The 15,020-nt window shown below is 44.2% G+C and overlaps 1 protein-coding gene across 3 annotated transcripts in view; it reads left to right on the top strand.

Moving 5' to 3' along the window:
- The window catches only part of RIPOR2 (RHO family interacting cell polarization regulator 2), a gene marked incomplete at its 5' end in the record, with an annotated part of 67,732 nt that overhangs the window by 32,158 nt on the left and 20,554 nt on the right, over positions 1 to 15,020 (top strand). For all 3 annotated transcript variants that reach the window (XM_084213786.1, XM_084213785.1, XM_084213787.1), the window contains 9 exons: positions 1,535 to 1,661; positions 2,796 to 2,951; positions 3,587 to 3,665; positions 3,871 to 3,894; positions 4,916 to 4,969; positions 7,742 to 7,891; positions 8,814 to 8,877; positions 12,642 to 12,685; positions 13,938 to 14,063. In XM_084213786.1, coding sequence (XP_084069912.1) covers positions 1,535 to 1,661; positions 2,796 to 2,951; positions 3,587 to 3,665; positions 3,871 to 3,894; positions 4,916 to 4,969; positions 7,742 to 7,891; positions 8,814 to 8,877; positions 12,642 to 12,685; positions 13,938 to 14,063 — 824 coding nt within the window. The remainder of the gene's footprint in view (positions 1 to 1,534; positions 1,662 to 2,795; positions 2,952 to 3,586; positions 3,666 to 3,870; positions 3,895 to 4,915; positions 4,970 to 7,741; positions 7,892 to 8,813; positions 8,878 to 12,641; positions 12,686 to 13,937; positions 14,064 to 15,020) is intronic.

Genomic DNA, 15,020 nt, shown 5'->3' with positions numbered 1-15,020 from the left:
CGTAGCTCTGGTGCTTATCATTAATAAATATGTTCAGTTGTGAAGGCTCACAGTGTAGATCTCTGGCTTTCACAAATGGCTGTTCTGTTGTGCCCTCGCAGTCATTCCTGACCTGTGGGGATGAGAGGGAGGTTTAGACTTGCTGTCACCCCCTCAGCGCTGTAGGTCAGAGTTTCACAGAACATCAGCTCCACTGCCTGCAGGCAGCTCCAGCCCCTGCCATACCACCCTGCTTCATTATCAAGCTCATCCCTCAGCCCAGCTACTGCAGTGAAATGAACTGGGGCCATGGGGCAGGCTGGGTCCAGCTTTTAAAATAGATGGAAAAGAACTGCTAAAACCCCGCTTTTTCATTTTCTGTCAGGTTATTTTTAAGCTGGCCTAGTTTTTCAGTCCGTTTCACAGCACAGTGATGTCATCAGCTGAACTGGCAACCCAGGAAGGATGGAGGCAGTGAGAGGATGGGTCCTGCAGGATGGGGGAGCCATGTCTGGCAGCACCTGCTGACCAGCTCCCTCTTCTCCAGCATCCCCGTTTTCCTCCTGCTCTCTGCCCTGCTGCCTGGCCTCTGTTGGCCATGGTGCTCCTCACAAATTGGTGGGGCCACTCCTCTTACCAGAGCAGCACAAAACCAAGCCAGCAGAAAAATCAATTTAATTGTCTGCCGAGGGCAGAGACAAGAAAAACAGTGGATTAAGGAGAAAAGGAAGATAAAGGCGTCCCCCTTTTCCCTTGTGGCAGCAGATAGAGCCGCTGTGAACCACAGCACTTCTCTGCTATTTATTTGTGGATGGATTGAAATCATCCTAGTTAAGTGCAGATGCCAAGCTGGGCATTGGAAATGAGCACACAGAGGGCAAGGGCTTCCTCCCTGCTGAGGCCCCCCCCCAGACACATGAAATGCAGAGCATACAGTGCCTGGAGCTTGTTTACTCCTCTCTCTTCACAGTGGAGGGCATCCCTCTCATCACGGCATGTCATGGCTGCACACACACCCACTGTGTCTTCCTTTTCAGCAGCCCCTGGGCTGAGCAGCCATGGGAGCAAGGATCAAAGGGGAGCTGCGGGGCGTTCATGATGTATCAATCCTTTTAAAAATTATTACTGTGTATAATCACACTTTGCAGTGATGGTGAGCACATCCTAAGAGCTCTGCGCGCTCCCATAATAATTCCCAAGACAGATGGGGACACTGGAGCTGGGGGTGAAACATGCCAGGCATGGCAGAAATTGGGGATGGCATTGGGATTATCACATTGAAGTATCTGGTTTCTAGTCCCACATCCCGACCCTCTTTGTGTCTCTGGTACATTTTCAGTAGACCCTGGGCTGGAAGTCAGAAGTTAAAATAGGATTCTTTTGGTCTTGAGTGGAGGTGATTTGGAAATGCAAACAGATTTGTGCCCTGGCTTGCAGCCCTTTGTGGGGTTCAGGTACCCCTTAATGTCATGGATGGACACCAGGCTGTCCGGCCTCACTGCCTGCCTTTTACTGTAACTCCACCCTCACTGACATGCTTTCTGTTGTTTTTCAGGAATATCTCCAAGGCTCCCTGACATCATGTCAATAGGATCACATTCATTCTCCCCAGGAGGTCCTAATGGGATTATTAGAAGTCAGTCCTTTGCTGGCTTCAGCGGGCTTCAGGAAAGACGGTCCAGGCAAGTGTCCTTGATCTCTTAAGGGGAATTTCAAAATCAGGCTGTAAAGGACTTCTGGGCTTTAGGGGATGAAGGGGGAAAGGAGGTGAGAGAGGACTTCTTTCTTTCTGACTCTCTGCCAAAAAAGTGTCCTAGGCTAAAATGTCTCTATATATCTTCTGTATAACTAAGGTGTTACCCTCTGCCTGTTTGCCTCTCCCCCATTAGTGCACGGCTTCCTCATATGCCTCAGAACTGTGAGAGAATTGCAGAGAACAGTTTTAACTTATACAATGAAATGTGCAAGAGCGCTGCACATGATACACTTGCCATCGCCTCCTGTTTAAGACCACTGCTGCCTAAAAGACAGTTTTCTCATTGCTGCACCACTACAAATCCAAAACAAGGCTGTTTCCCCGAGCTTGGCTGTGGAGGCTTTCCAAGCACTGTCCCTTAGCTACACAGGACTTGGGGTTTTCAGTGAGGCATGCCCAAGCCATGCAATCCTGGATGCTCCCAGAGGCTACTTTACAATTGATTTTAACTTGTGTAGTCTCCCAGTGCCAGACCACCAGTTAGCAACTGACGAGTGACAGCAGGCAAAGGGGCTCCCACTGTCAGCCCAAGTCAATTATGGTCTTTAGATGCTGACCCACCCACCAGCAAAGTCCCCAGAGAGACACCTGTATGCAGCACAGCTGTCCTCACTTTGCCATACACTCCATACTCAACACCAGTGGTGTGATGCTGTTGTCTAGAAACTCTCTTAATCAAATCCCGATCTTCCTTAGGATCTGCAAGCTTTACACCTGAGATTATCTGGGCTCCCCTTTCTGTTTAGCACCTGGATGTAGCTCAGCTCTCTCATGGAATTTCTAATGTGAGTTAGGACAGGCATGGTGTAAGACAGAGAAATGTCTGATGAGCCTCAGACTTGGCCTTGCATTTCCAGACAAGCACTTATGTCTTGGGAAGCACATATCCCAGGCTGCTCAGATTCTTAACCCATAAAGAAATGCAGACTTTTAACTGGCAGGCACAGAAGCAGATTCATTTTTTGCCAGCAGAGATAATATCAGAAGATTTCTTCAAGACACTCCTTTGAGATTTCTGTGATTTATAGGGATTTCTTCTTCTTTGATGTTCATTTTGCAGGTGTAACTCCTTTATTGAAAATTCCTCAGCACTCAAGAAGCCCCAAGCAAAGGTGAAGAAAATGCATAATTTGGGCCATAAGAACAGCACCACGCCCAAAGAACCCCAGCCTAAAAGGATGGAAGAGGTCTACCGAGCCCTGAAGAGTGGCCTGGAGTAAGAGCTTTTATCCTGCTTGTTGACTGAAGCTTTCTGTGACATTTTAAAGCCTAGAGAAACAAAAACAGGGATCCTTTCTCATAAGAGATTAACATACACCTCTTGAAGTCTGGATTGTGACACTTAATATCTAAAATATTTCTATGGGAAACAGGAATACAGGAGGCAGAATCCCATTTCCATTCTCATTTTGAGAAAAGCCCCCAAAGTCTGAGATTTCAACATCAGACTTTTTTTTTCCCTCTGAGTTTCCTAGAGTCCTATCAAAGGCTTGTATTGCCTTTCAGATAACATCCCAGATGATAGCAGGGCTTTAATCAGCCAGATACAGGCGTAGCGACTGGAAGGCACCAGCCCATAAACTGAGCAGCAGATTAGCTTACTTGAAACTGGTTGTTCAGTGTAAAGAGAACACCGAGCTCTTGCACAGTTAAATAAGTGGGCTCCTATTTATTCCCAAAAAGGCAGCAGGGAGCTGCTTTTAGGACAGATCAACGTAAATGAGTTTTTTGTCTGTAAACACATCCAGTGAGGAAAGCCATTTGTCAGGCAGATTTTCTTTTGAGATGGTCATCAGCCAGCTTGGTATGTGCTGCAGAGCTCATGCGTCGTTCTCTGGTTTGTGTTCACAGTGAGTATCTGGAAGTTCACCAGACAGAGCTGGATAAGCTGACTACTCAGTTAAAAGACATGAAAAGAAACTCACGCCTGGTACGTGCCATGCTTTTTCATCCTGTGGCCTTCATGAGGTGCTGGAGCAGCCAGGGGATGGGTGCGGGATACAGGGAATTTGCACTGATGCTCTTCTTCCCTTCTAGCCATTGTCTTGTTTGTGATTTCTGTTGAGTGTCAAACACTACTTTCTCATGGTGCTGTTGTGTTGCAAAATTAATCAGTTTTGTGTTCTCTGTTGCAGGGAGTCCTGTACGATTTAGATAAGGTATGCTACTCCCTTCAACTCTCACTTTGCAAGGAAGCATTAATATCCATACAGTGTACATGGAAACCTTTCTTAGAGGGATCTGCTGGCCATGCCAACACCTGCATTTTCAAAGGAAGAAGTCGCACTCCCCTCCTCTTCCCAGGGGCTCTGGTGTTGCCCACTAATGCAGCATCAAACACAGTGTGCTGACTGATCTGGCATCAAATGTACCCTGCCAGCTCTTTTTCTGAGGTCTGCTAGGTCAGACTGGCCCTGGGATGGGCACAGACCGAGACAGACCCCTGCCAGGCAAGGGAGAAAGGAAGCAGAGGAGGGACTTCTTTTTTCTGTCAGCTGACAGCCATTAAATGGATTCCCTTGTGCAAATTCTCCCAGCCAGCTCCAGTCAGATGGGGGCTGATAGCAGTGTACCAGGGGGCTGGGGGGGATCCAGGTCAAGCCCCAGTTCATTCCTGCTCCTGTGAGTTCTGAAGAAAGAAAAATTGAAAATACATTTTCCCTGCAGGAAAATTTGGGTGAAAGAAATCTTTCAAAAACATTTCCTGAAAAAGTCTGACTTTTTTTCAGTCAAAATGCCAAGCTTGAGTTTATTCTCAAAACCAGCTTGCTAAGGAAGACAATGGATCTTGAAATGCAAAACATGATCAATATTAAAATGGGATTTCAAAGTAGTGAAAACATTATTTTTTAGCCTAAAAAAAGCTCTGCTTTCTTTAGGTTTTTTTGGGGTTTTTTTTTTGGTTTTTTTTTTAATAGTTAGGAAAAACCTAGAGAAATCCCATTAAATAAAAACTCCTATTTAAAAATATACATTAGGTAAAGGAGTGAAGGAGCTCCATTGTCAGCAGCAGCTTAACAGTAATAGGGTGGGACAACTGATTCTGGATTCATGGTCATGGAAATCCTGTGTGTTTTAAGGAGGAGTATCTTGGATCCATGGGGACTAGCAGAGCTAGCGTGGCAGTGGCTTACTGATTTATTTAAAGGTGCCTCACCTCTGCCTTTTCCTTTCTTTCAGCAAATCAAAGCAGTTGAGAGATACATGAGAAGGCTGGAGTTCCACATTAGCAAGGTAATGAGCTCTCTCCTATCATCTTTCTTCTGCATCTGTTCCTATATTATTGAGGAAACAAACCCTTGGCCTCCTGCTACCCCTTTGTTCTGGGGAGGCCGCTCCCAGATTGGCTGTTTTTTCCATGACAGGCTGGTGGTCAGAGCCAAAGAAAGGGTTTCCACATAGACCCCAAGGTTCAGCCATGCCCCAAGACACTCCCACATACTTTTAGGTACAGAGAGAACATTGGGTTGGAGACCTGCTGGGGAAAATCTATCTCACAGCATGCTTATTGTCAGACTTTAGGTAGAAGGAGAGTTGCATCTGAAAGCAATTTAATTCAGCAGTTATCTCTAGCACACACAGCAGCTAGTTTGGATTTATTCCTGGATTTCACTGCTAATGCTTTTGCTGCATGGTTTGGGGCCCACATCCACTTGAATGCATTGGTGAGAATGTCAGTGGAGGTACTTGTGATTTGCACTAATACATTTTCGAGCAGGAGGAAATCCATGGCATGTATTCTCTTACTTTTAAACATATCTGCTAGTGATTAGTTGCTTTTTTGAGCCTGATAAAGGAAGGAATTATTTTTGACAGATGAAATGTCTTTTGAGAGTCATTTAAAAAGCATTGGTGCAGCTTCAAGTCCTCTAATTATGACAACCTATCCAAACCTTTTAATTTCAGTCCTCTCTTACTCTTGGAGCTGAAAATGCAAATATAAATCATGAGGCGATAGACTGAGATTTTGTTCCCCAAGCCACCTACTCCCTTGCTGGCAACATGAATGGCAAAAATTAGTACTTGAAGAACATTTCCATTCAAATCCTTCCCACTTCAGCCTGCTCAGAGCTAATGGTTTCTGGATTATAATAAGAGTGAAAAGCACCAAACGCGAGCGGTGACACTGGTCAGCGTTACTCAGGCTTGCCAACTACATGAGTTCACTCTCTGTAACCCATGGCAACAGAGACAAAAGGAACAAAGTGTGTGGCATTAAAGCCCACAGGCTTGGGCAGGTGGAGAAAAGGTTTTTTCAGCAGTCCTTAATCAGGGACACAGAGATGTCCTCTGTCTTTTACCTGCCACTGCTCTGTAAAGGAAGCAAAGCAAGGAAAAATGGGTGCACCACAGCAGATTCCACATACCTGGGGAGCAGATGAGCATGTCCTAGCCACACTCACATCGGCAGGAGCAGGATATCTATCCCAGACCAAGGCTCCACTCCAATGTCAGAAGTAAATACCAAGTGACAGCTATTTATAGTAGCTGTCTTTAGCTTGCTGTCTTGCAAGAGAAACAGCAGTGAGTATGAGTGCAGAAAGCTTTTTTTGTAACTTCAAAATGGTAAAATGCTACCTGTGTCTTCATTAACTTATGCTGAACTCTTTCACTTTGCAAAGCATTTCCTGTTTTGGGTAGGGTGCCCTCTGGTCAGAGGCTTCAGCTGCCAGTTATCCAAGGTAGCCTTGTAAAAATTGACCCAAGGCTTTGAAGCCATCAGGGAGACAAGTCCTGTTCCAAACAAATTAGCAACACCACTTTTTGTTAGAGGTTAAGCAGGCTTGGAAAATGGGATTTGAAACATGCCTGGATTGTCACATCAGGCTCATCTCTAATGCAGCACACACAGTCACAGACTGATGAAGCCAAGGTGCTGGATGCTTTCATAGAGAGAAATTATGCCATGAAAATCCATTGCTGAGCAGGAGCACTGTGGAACACAGTGACCTCTTGATTTCAGAGACAACAATGGAAAGAGTTGTTTTAGGTAAAACCCAAATATCATCCTGTTTTAGGAGGGATGTTAGGAGCAGAAAGAAGAGACAGTTTCTTCCATTCCTGTTCTTCTCCTCACCCTAATAGTTAGGTTAAAAAACCCACATCTTCTGTATGTGGCAGATTTAGTTTATAAAAATATAAACCACCATATATAGCTGGTGTATATATGTACATATATTACTCAGTTGGAGTAAATGTGTGTGTCTAGTAGAGGGATTAGAGGGAAAAGGGAAACCAAAGCATGAGGTGTGTAAATCCATTGCTCCTCTGAAGCTAGATCCAGGTGAGACTTCAAGCTGTGTGTAACTATGCTTTGCAAATCTTCAGAGCACTTATAATATGTTGGATCCCTAAGTTAAGTCAAAGGAGCATAAGAAAATGACTAGATGTGTCTGGGGGAGGTTGAAGTTCAAAATACTTTTTAAATTTGACATCAGCTGTTTGTAAGCCCTTTACTTGTACTGATTCCTAGTATGACTCCCAGTTTCTGGAGGATGGAGGATAAGAGTTCAAAATATCACTCCCAGCTTCCAATATTAGTCAAATATTGCAACAGCCTTGATCCATGGCTGATATTAGGGAACCAAAGCCACTGCTGACCCTGCTAAATGTGCCATTGACTACTTCCAGCTGCATTTGGCAGTGTGGGCATTGCAGTTGCCTTTTAAAGAGCTCGTCCACACCACAGTGAGATGTTTGAGAAGCTGGCTGCATTCCTGCCTCACTGGTACGATGGGGAGAACACAAGTAACAATGCTTAGAGGCATGCAGGGCAAGCAGGTGAATTGCTGGCATCCACTGTCGCTCTATTGAGATTTTTACAGTAGAAGTTACTTTCATCTTGTGTTTCTTTTCCACAGACTGTAACACTATCACAGTTTCATTTCCTCAGCCCCTCCATTGGATACAATGGTTTGGCTGAGTTTTCTTTTAAGGCAGATTGCTTCAGTGTGTTGGCTTTATTTTGCTGGGGTTTTTTCAGTACACTTTCCTTGTTCCCACTAGGTGGATGAGCTTTATGAAGCCTATTGCATCCAAAGACGTCTCTGTGATGGTGCCAGCAAAATGAAGCAAGCTTTTGCAATGTCTCCTGCCAGCAAAGCAGCTCGAGAGAGTTTGACCGAAATCAACAGGAGCTACAAGGAGTACACAGAGGTATATCCTCCTCAGTTCATTGTTTTCACTCTCACACTGCTTGAAAACCATGGTAACTTTGCCATTAATTTCAGGGAGAGTTTCATCCAGATAAAAGAAATGAAAGAAAACTCATCAAAGAAGAATTAGTATTTGTTTTTCTTCAGGTGATGACTGACAAGACATCACCTGATGACTGACAAAGACAGGTTACATGGGCCCAAAGAATTCCTTGAAATAACAGTTTAGACTCTATGAGAGCAGGGTTATACCTAGGAACAGCAGCACAAAAGCAAAAGCATAAATCTGCCCCAAACCTACTTAAACTCCAGCTACCTCCTTCCCACCTGCAGATGTAGGGATGGCAGCTTGACTGGAAATGATGTGCCTACAGACACATGCTGCATCCTGTATGTTGTACTTGCTGTGATCAAAGTCTATTTTATTAAACAGGCAGGAGATGATGAACAAGTCTAATAGTGTTGCAGACTTCCCAGCACACCAGCTGTGACAACCTTCCAAAACCTGAAGGAAGAACTGGAGAGGGTCTAATATCCAGTCTCTCACAGCCTTCTTTCTTAAGGTAGTCCATGTTTCTTGAGAGATTGAATCATGCTGGGAGCCACTTTGCCATGGAGCTGCTGCTGTTGTCAGAAGTCCTGGCTGGAGAGGACCAGAACAGTGAACAGGTTACACTCCAAGGGCCAAAGCTTCCCTTTTGCCATCATGAGGATTAGCATGCAGCAGCAGAGAAGCACAGGGTTGAAGTGTCAAAAAAAGCAGGCATAGCTGCCATTTTTTAGGGCCAGACTTAGTTAAACAGGAAGGATGGCTCTGAGATTGATTTTCTTGCATAATATCTTGACTCTATCCTTACAAACAGACCTTAAAAAAAATCCCAAAGAAGTTTTTTCTGCCCTCACTGTTCTCTTTTCCAACACAGAACATGTGTACCATAGAAGCAGAGCTGGAAAACCTATTGGGGGAGTTTTGCATCAAGATGAAAGGTAAGTGCCTTTTCACCTTTCCCTTCTTTCTCAGAAACAGGCGCAGTTGCTGCACACATTGGTGAGGGAATTGAGATGTGCTGTGTGACATGCATTTATGACAGGTAGGGTTTCTCACCCATTGCTGAGCCCTCAAACCCCCTATTCACACCCCTGCCCACTGGAAAGGATTACAGAAACAGGAACACCAATGCTTACAGACTTTCTGAGGGCCTGCTTTTTGTTTTCTAGACCAATTACCTCCCACAAAGACTCCTCCCAAAAGCCAAAGCAATTCAGTTTCTAAGACTGCTGTCATTTTTGCCTCTATTTTCAGTAATTCTTTGAGAAGGTGACTGGGAAATTATCTGAATTTCTATTGAGTTGAACTTGAAATTTAAAATACCTTCTTAATTTGACATCAGCTATTTGTAACTCCTTTACTTTTGCTAATTTTGACCAATACTATTTTTGACCAAATGTAAAAAAGGCAAAAAGCTGGGGATAGTTTTCCTAGATAACTCTGTGATGGCATTCACCTTTCCATTTTATTCCTTGTCTTTATGACAGGGGAGTTTATGGGCTTGAATACAATAGAATCAGTTTTACTTGAAGCCTCAATGGATCATCAGGTATTGCTAATGCTGTTATCCCTTTAAGACTCAATGTCCTTAAGAAGAGATTGGGAGGGGATATCTTTTTTGGATCTTCAGTCAGTGGCATGAGAATAGTTCTATAAAACAAAGTCAGCATCAAATATTCATGAACTCTTAATTCTTCACTTGATATCTTTCCATTTAAAACATCCACAGTGTTGCTGGTGGAGTTCTGAGAGCTCACAAATCTCATACAAGGTTTTGATTCTGCCTGCCTTGTCACAGTTGTTTCCCATGGTTGCATTGCATAAGATTAATCTTAATCTTAGATTTAATTAAAATAGCTACTCTGCGCTCTCATTTTATAGAAAACAATTGCAGCAGATGTTGGAGTTCTCCTAGCTCCATCCCTCAGGTTTTAGATGAACACACAGAGACTGAGACAGATTTTTCTGTACAAGAACCCACAGCAGAACCACAGCATGGACATATTGAATGAAGCAATGTCACAGAGTGTATAAAGGGATTTTCCAGCTCCCTTGGAGCATTTCTTTACTTGCTGTAAATGCAGTGCACAGTTCCTGGCAGCGGAACATGTTGCAGAAGGTGTCACAGTGTCACAAATGTCTTGTCTGAAGAGGTCTGGCCCCTTCTCTTTTGGATGCCAAATCCTCTGGCAAAATTCAAGGGCTCTGAAGAAGGCAGGTACTGGACTCATGACCAGGAGCAGAGCACAGAGCACAAGCAGCAGCCGCTTCTGAACAGAGTTTGCATCACGTAAAGAAGCCCAGATTAGAAAACAGCAAAGAGAAATGCCATACTAAGTATTCTCTAATTAGGCCATCTGAGATTTCTATCTAGATAGTTTTCCTTAGGAATAGGAATCCTATAGGACAATACAGCCATCGCTATTGCTAAGGCTTGCAGCAGCTCTGGCAAAAAAGCCTGCAGATCACACAGCAAGTTTCCCCCTTAAGTTATACTGCAGCATATCTAGCTAACTTTAGGATCTAATTTAAAATCAAAGCATTCCTCTCCCCACAGCTTATCTGTTCCTAGCCATTCCAGTGAAAGTTATTTTTATTTTGTGCCCTCTGTCACTTACACTGAAAGCAAGCCAACCTACACAATGCTGTCAGGAAGCAGGGGAGCTGCACAGAGCTTTTATGACTGATATTTATAGAAAAATAAAAGCCTAATCATTTTTCAGAATCAAGATAATAAACGTGCCAGCAGGCTTAGTTAACTGGTCAGGATTAATCAGTTGCTGGAATTTACCAGGGAAACCCAGTGTGGAAATTCCTGTATGGAATCTGCATGTCCTGATGTACAGGAAAGTGCCCTTATAGCTGTTTGAAGAGCCAGGACAGCAGGAGGTGAAAAGCCCAGATGTTTCACTCAAGAGAGAACAATTTGCTGGTCTGACACACCAGTGGCTCTGCTACACAGAGCCCAACACCAGCAGCCAGGAGTGCAGGAGTCTAGCATCCTGCACACCAGCAGAGCTGCACATGGTGCATAAGCTCCAGGTGGCCCTGCCTCCTTACCACAGCCCCATGATGACCCTGTCCCCTGTTGTTTCCTATGAAAGTACTTATGCCCTATGGTCAAGTGAGCATTTAGCCTCCTCTTCATCATGCTGAAAAGACTTGGCCAGCCTGCTTGGGCCAGTCACAGCTCACAGACTTCAACATCCATATGGAGTTTTAAGCTGGAGTTTCCTCACCCACCCTCCCCATACACTGGGCAAAAAAAGGACCTTTTATTTTCCTCACATGCTTTTGGTGATGTGTCCCAGGAGAGATCAAATTCACTTATAAAAGCATGCCTGGGGAGAGAGAAGCAGTGGTAGAGTGCTAGTAATCTTAAATTATTTATTAACAGTAAATAAATTAGAAAGAAATTGGTAATATGAGCTCTGTGCAAGGGCCTCTCTGTTCTGCTGAACACTAGGATGAGCAAAGAAAACTATGTTCTGGTCAAAGAAATGGAAGAGGCAGATAAGCAGATCAGGGGGACAGCCCATGACTGCATGCAGGGATTGAGTTGCTCCTACAGTGCAGCTAGCAGGACTAATTCATCCCTGCAAATACAGCCAGCACCAGGGCTCCTCATACTTGCCTTGATTTTAACACACCCCTGTGTGTTCCGTTGGGGCATTCCTTTCTCTGCCACGGGCTTTGTATGTGGCTTCAAGGCAGTTTCTTTGGGCACTGCAACACTAGAGGCATAGATTTAGGCTCACACAGGCAAAGCTGGGTACGTTTTTATACCAAAACAAGTGTACTGGCCACATACTGAGAGGAATCTGTGAGAAAGGAGAAGTTCCCTCTGTGGGAAAAACAACCAGTTGAATCCTGTGGAAAAGCAGGTCAGCAGGCCAGGAGAGGGGTGGTAATTCCACTTGGATTTCAGTGTGGAGCCTCAGGAAACTTTCATTTCATATGCACAGTGCTGATATAAAAATAGCATTGTTATGTCCTACCTTAAAAAAACCCAAAACCAAACATAGATCACAAGTGCTTTGCTGTGCTGCTTCTCCCACTCTGGGGAAAAATGGGATTATTCTGGTATTACAGATGTCAGTCATATTTTGTGATGCACTTACTATTGAAAGACACTCAACTATTGTGGGAATGATAATGTTATGGAAACACCAAGCAGAAGGAGCCCCTGTTGCTTGCTGTGTCTCTCTGAAGATGTGCTAAAAAGGGATCTGTGCTGAAGAGTGGAGCTCGGTCAGACAGCGTTGAGCAGCACTAGAGGGGGATCAGCAGCTTGCCTACACCTCGCTGTGAGAAGGGCTCTCAGCTGAGGGTCTGGAGCCAGATGATGTCAGGAAGGTGTTTCTCCTTTTTCTATAGTTACTATAGAAAAGGAAATTTTAGGCTCTTATAGGGAAAAAAGCTGGAAGGTAGAAATCTTTCATGTGCAAGAAACCACAGCCCAATGAATTTTATGAAAATAAAGAAGAAAATAGAAAATCAGGACGGTGGGTTGTCCTGGTTCGGAGAGTGCACGGGCAGCAGTAAGAGGGGGGGATATAAACAGCAGCTGGGGGGCTGCAGGGGGGTGTTGGTCTCTTCTGTCCAAGTGTGGCTCTGGGCACCCCACTGCACCCCACTTCTGGGTCAGCCATACTTGGCAGCCCAGGCCCTCCCACAGCCCCTCTGTGTCTTTCCTTCTCAGGTCTGGCTGGCTTCGCTCGGCTCTGCCCAGGAGATCAATACGAGGTATGTCTGCATCAGTTTGTTTATTAAATAGCAAAAGATCAAAAGGAAAGGCATACCTCTGCTGCTTTTCACATCATGATGAATAAAACCTTTTCACATCAGCACCTCAATGAACAGCTATTAGTTTTCCCATACGTGCTCTGAAAAACCTTGTGTTCCCTGTATGTCCGCTTTTGTCAGGGCATCTGTCAGAAGACCTGGATTTTACATTCAGAGAACTGGGTGATAGCTGTTAGAAGAACTTTGAGGGTTTTTTTTTTCCCACTTTTAAAAATCTTATTTTTGATAAAAGTTTCTAATTCCCCTGGAAAAAAGCATATGTCTCATCCCATGCATGTAGGGCAAATGGAACACATCCTTGCAAGCATCCTTTACTGAATGCATAGGCTCTCCATCATAGAGCTAGTGGCAGAAAGACACTGAATAACCATTTCTCAAGACTCAGATGTTACCTGCTGTGAGGCTGCATCAGGATCTCTGGTGATTGCAGTATTTCAGTAGAGATCATCAGGAGTGTATTAATTAGAGATGGATTAAAATAAAGCCTCCAGTTCTACCAGAACAGAACTAACCTTGCAAGAAATTTGCAGTGGCTTGATAGTGGATCCCTCCAACAAGTACTTCTTAGCTGCCTCGATCATAGATTCGTTTGTTCCCACTCTCATTCCCCCTGACAAATGACTCCTGCTTCCTCTGTGGGGTCAGTTAGTTGGTGCAGGTATCTCCCAGCTGGCCCAAAGTGGTCTTCCTGCTCTTGATGTTTCAAATTGGGTTACTGCACTGAGGATGTCATTCATTTCTGTCATCAGACAGCCAAAACCTCACAGCTGGGGAGGTCTCTGATGGGGAATGGCCAAAAGTTCACCTGCCTGGAAAGGCAGATGATCCAACAAGTTGTAGATGTCAAGATAGACCACTGGTGCTTTCATCCTTCCCTCCTAAATCTCCTTTGCCCTGCCACTTTCCCTGTAGATGGAATTAAATGCCTTGCAGCTTTGTTATGAGTCATCAAGTGACAGGAAGTTAAAAACTTGGGTGAGGGGTCCACTACCAAAAGGAGCAATTAGGAGAGCTGAGAGATAGAGATCCTCCAGTAGATTTTTCCTTCTGACTCGATGGGAAGTGGAAGGGCAGCACCTACACCACCTAACTCTTCCATCCTTTCTCAGACTCTTTCCCCAGTTCTGTTTCTGATATTTGTGCATCATGAGAACAGATTTCTCAAGCAAATGAGAGGATTTTTCTTTTTCAGATTTTCATGCGTTATGGTCGCCAGCGCTGGAAACTGAAAGGCAAGATAGAAGTGAATGGCAAGCAAAGCTGGGATGGAGAAGAGATGGTTTTCCTCCCTCTCATTGTTGGACTGATCTCCATCAAGGTATGCATGCTGACTCCTTTGCCTTCAAGCAAGGCAGGAGTCAAGAACCTGCCTTTTCATGCACCATCAGCAAAAAACACAGAAGCAGATCATTAAACTCTTTAGAAACGAGCCATAATTAGTATTTCAGACACACCTACTAAAGTGCTGTAGTATTGTCCAGTTTAGATACTACGAGACTAATCCATTTGTGAGAACTGTGGGAGAGATTTTTTCCCCAAAGTGGAGTCTTTCCATCACTGTTCCATATCTTCACTGTCCCAACACAGTTTTCTCCTGGCTGAAAGTCAATATGCTTTCTTTTCCATAAGCCTCCAACCTAGAGATACCCATTCTCTCATCCCTGTCTAGAAATTGGTCCTAGAACCATTCCAGATGTCCCTGGTTAGGAAGCTTAAACAGAAGAATATCATGAAAGTTTTAGGGGAAATGGCCCTCTTAGACACTGCAAAGAGTTTATGAAAAGAAATGCAGGTGATTACAAAACCCACAACCAAAATAATCCCAGATGCGTGAGACAGTAGGTTTTCAGTGAAAGACAAGTTGTGACACATGGTGAGTCACTCTCCTCAATCTAACACACAGGTTTAAGGTGGAAAGTTAGGAGAGAACCCCTTTTTATAGTACACAAGAATCCCAGTATTATTAAGGTTAATGTGTATATTCTCTTCCCTTTTTTGGACTCTGGCCAAACACTTTCACATAAAAGGCTCAAGAACTGACGTTCAAGCAAGCAGCCAAGGGCTGGTTTGTGTAGGAGCTGCATATAGAACTGTCACTCTGAATTCCCATGCAAATATATCTCTAAATATGAATAGTGCTCTACTCCTACTGTAACAACATACACAGAGCTGGTTCCTCAGCTGTAGATCTGTAGAAGTCCTCACCAAAGGCCATCCTTGGTGGAAACAATTACATGGCTTCAGAGTTACAAGAGAGAAATACCTAGAAGAGAGC

The sequence above is a fragment of the Fringilla coelebs genome, assembly GCF_963513975.1.
Source record: "Fringilla coelebs genome assembly, chromosome: 1".
Classification (NCBI taxonomy): Eukaryota; Metazoa; Chordata; class Aves; order Passeriformes; family Fringillidae; genus Fringilla; species Fringilla coelebs.
The sequence above is the reverse complement of the archived record's forward strand: the minus strand, read 5'-3'. Positions and strand labels throughout refer to the sequence as shown.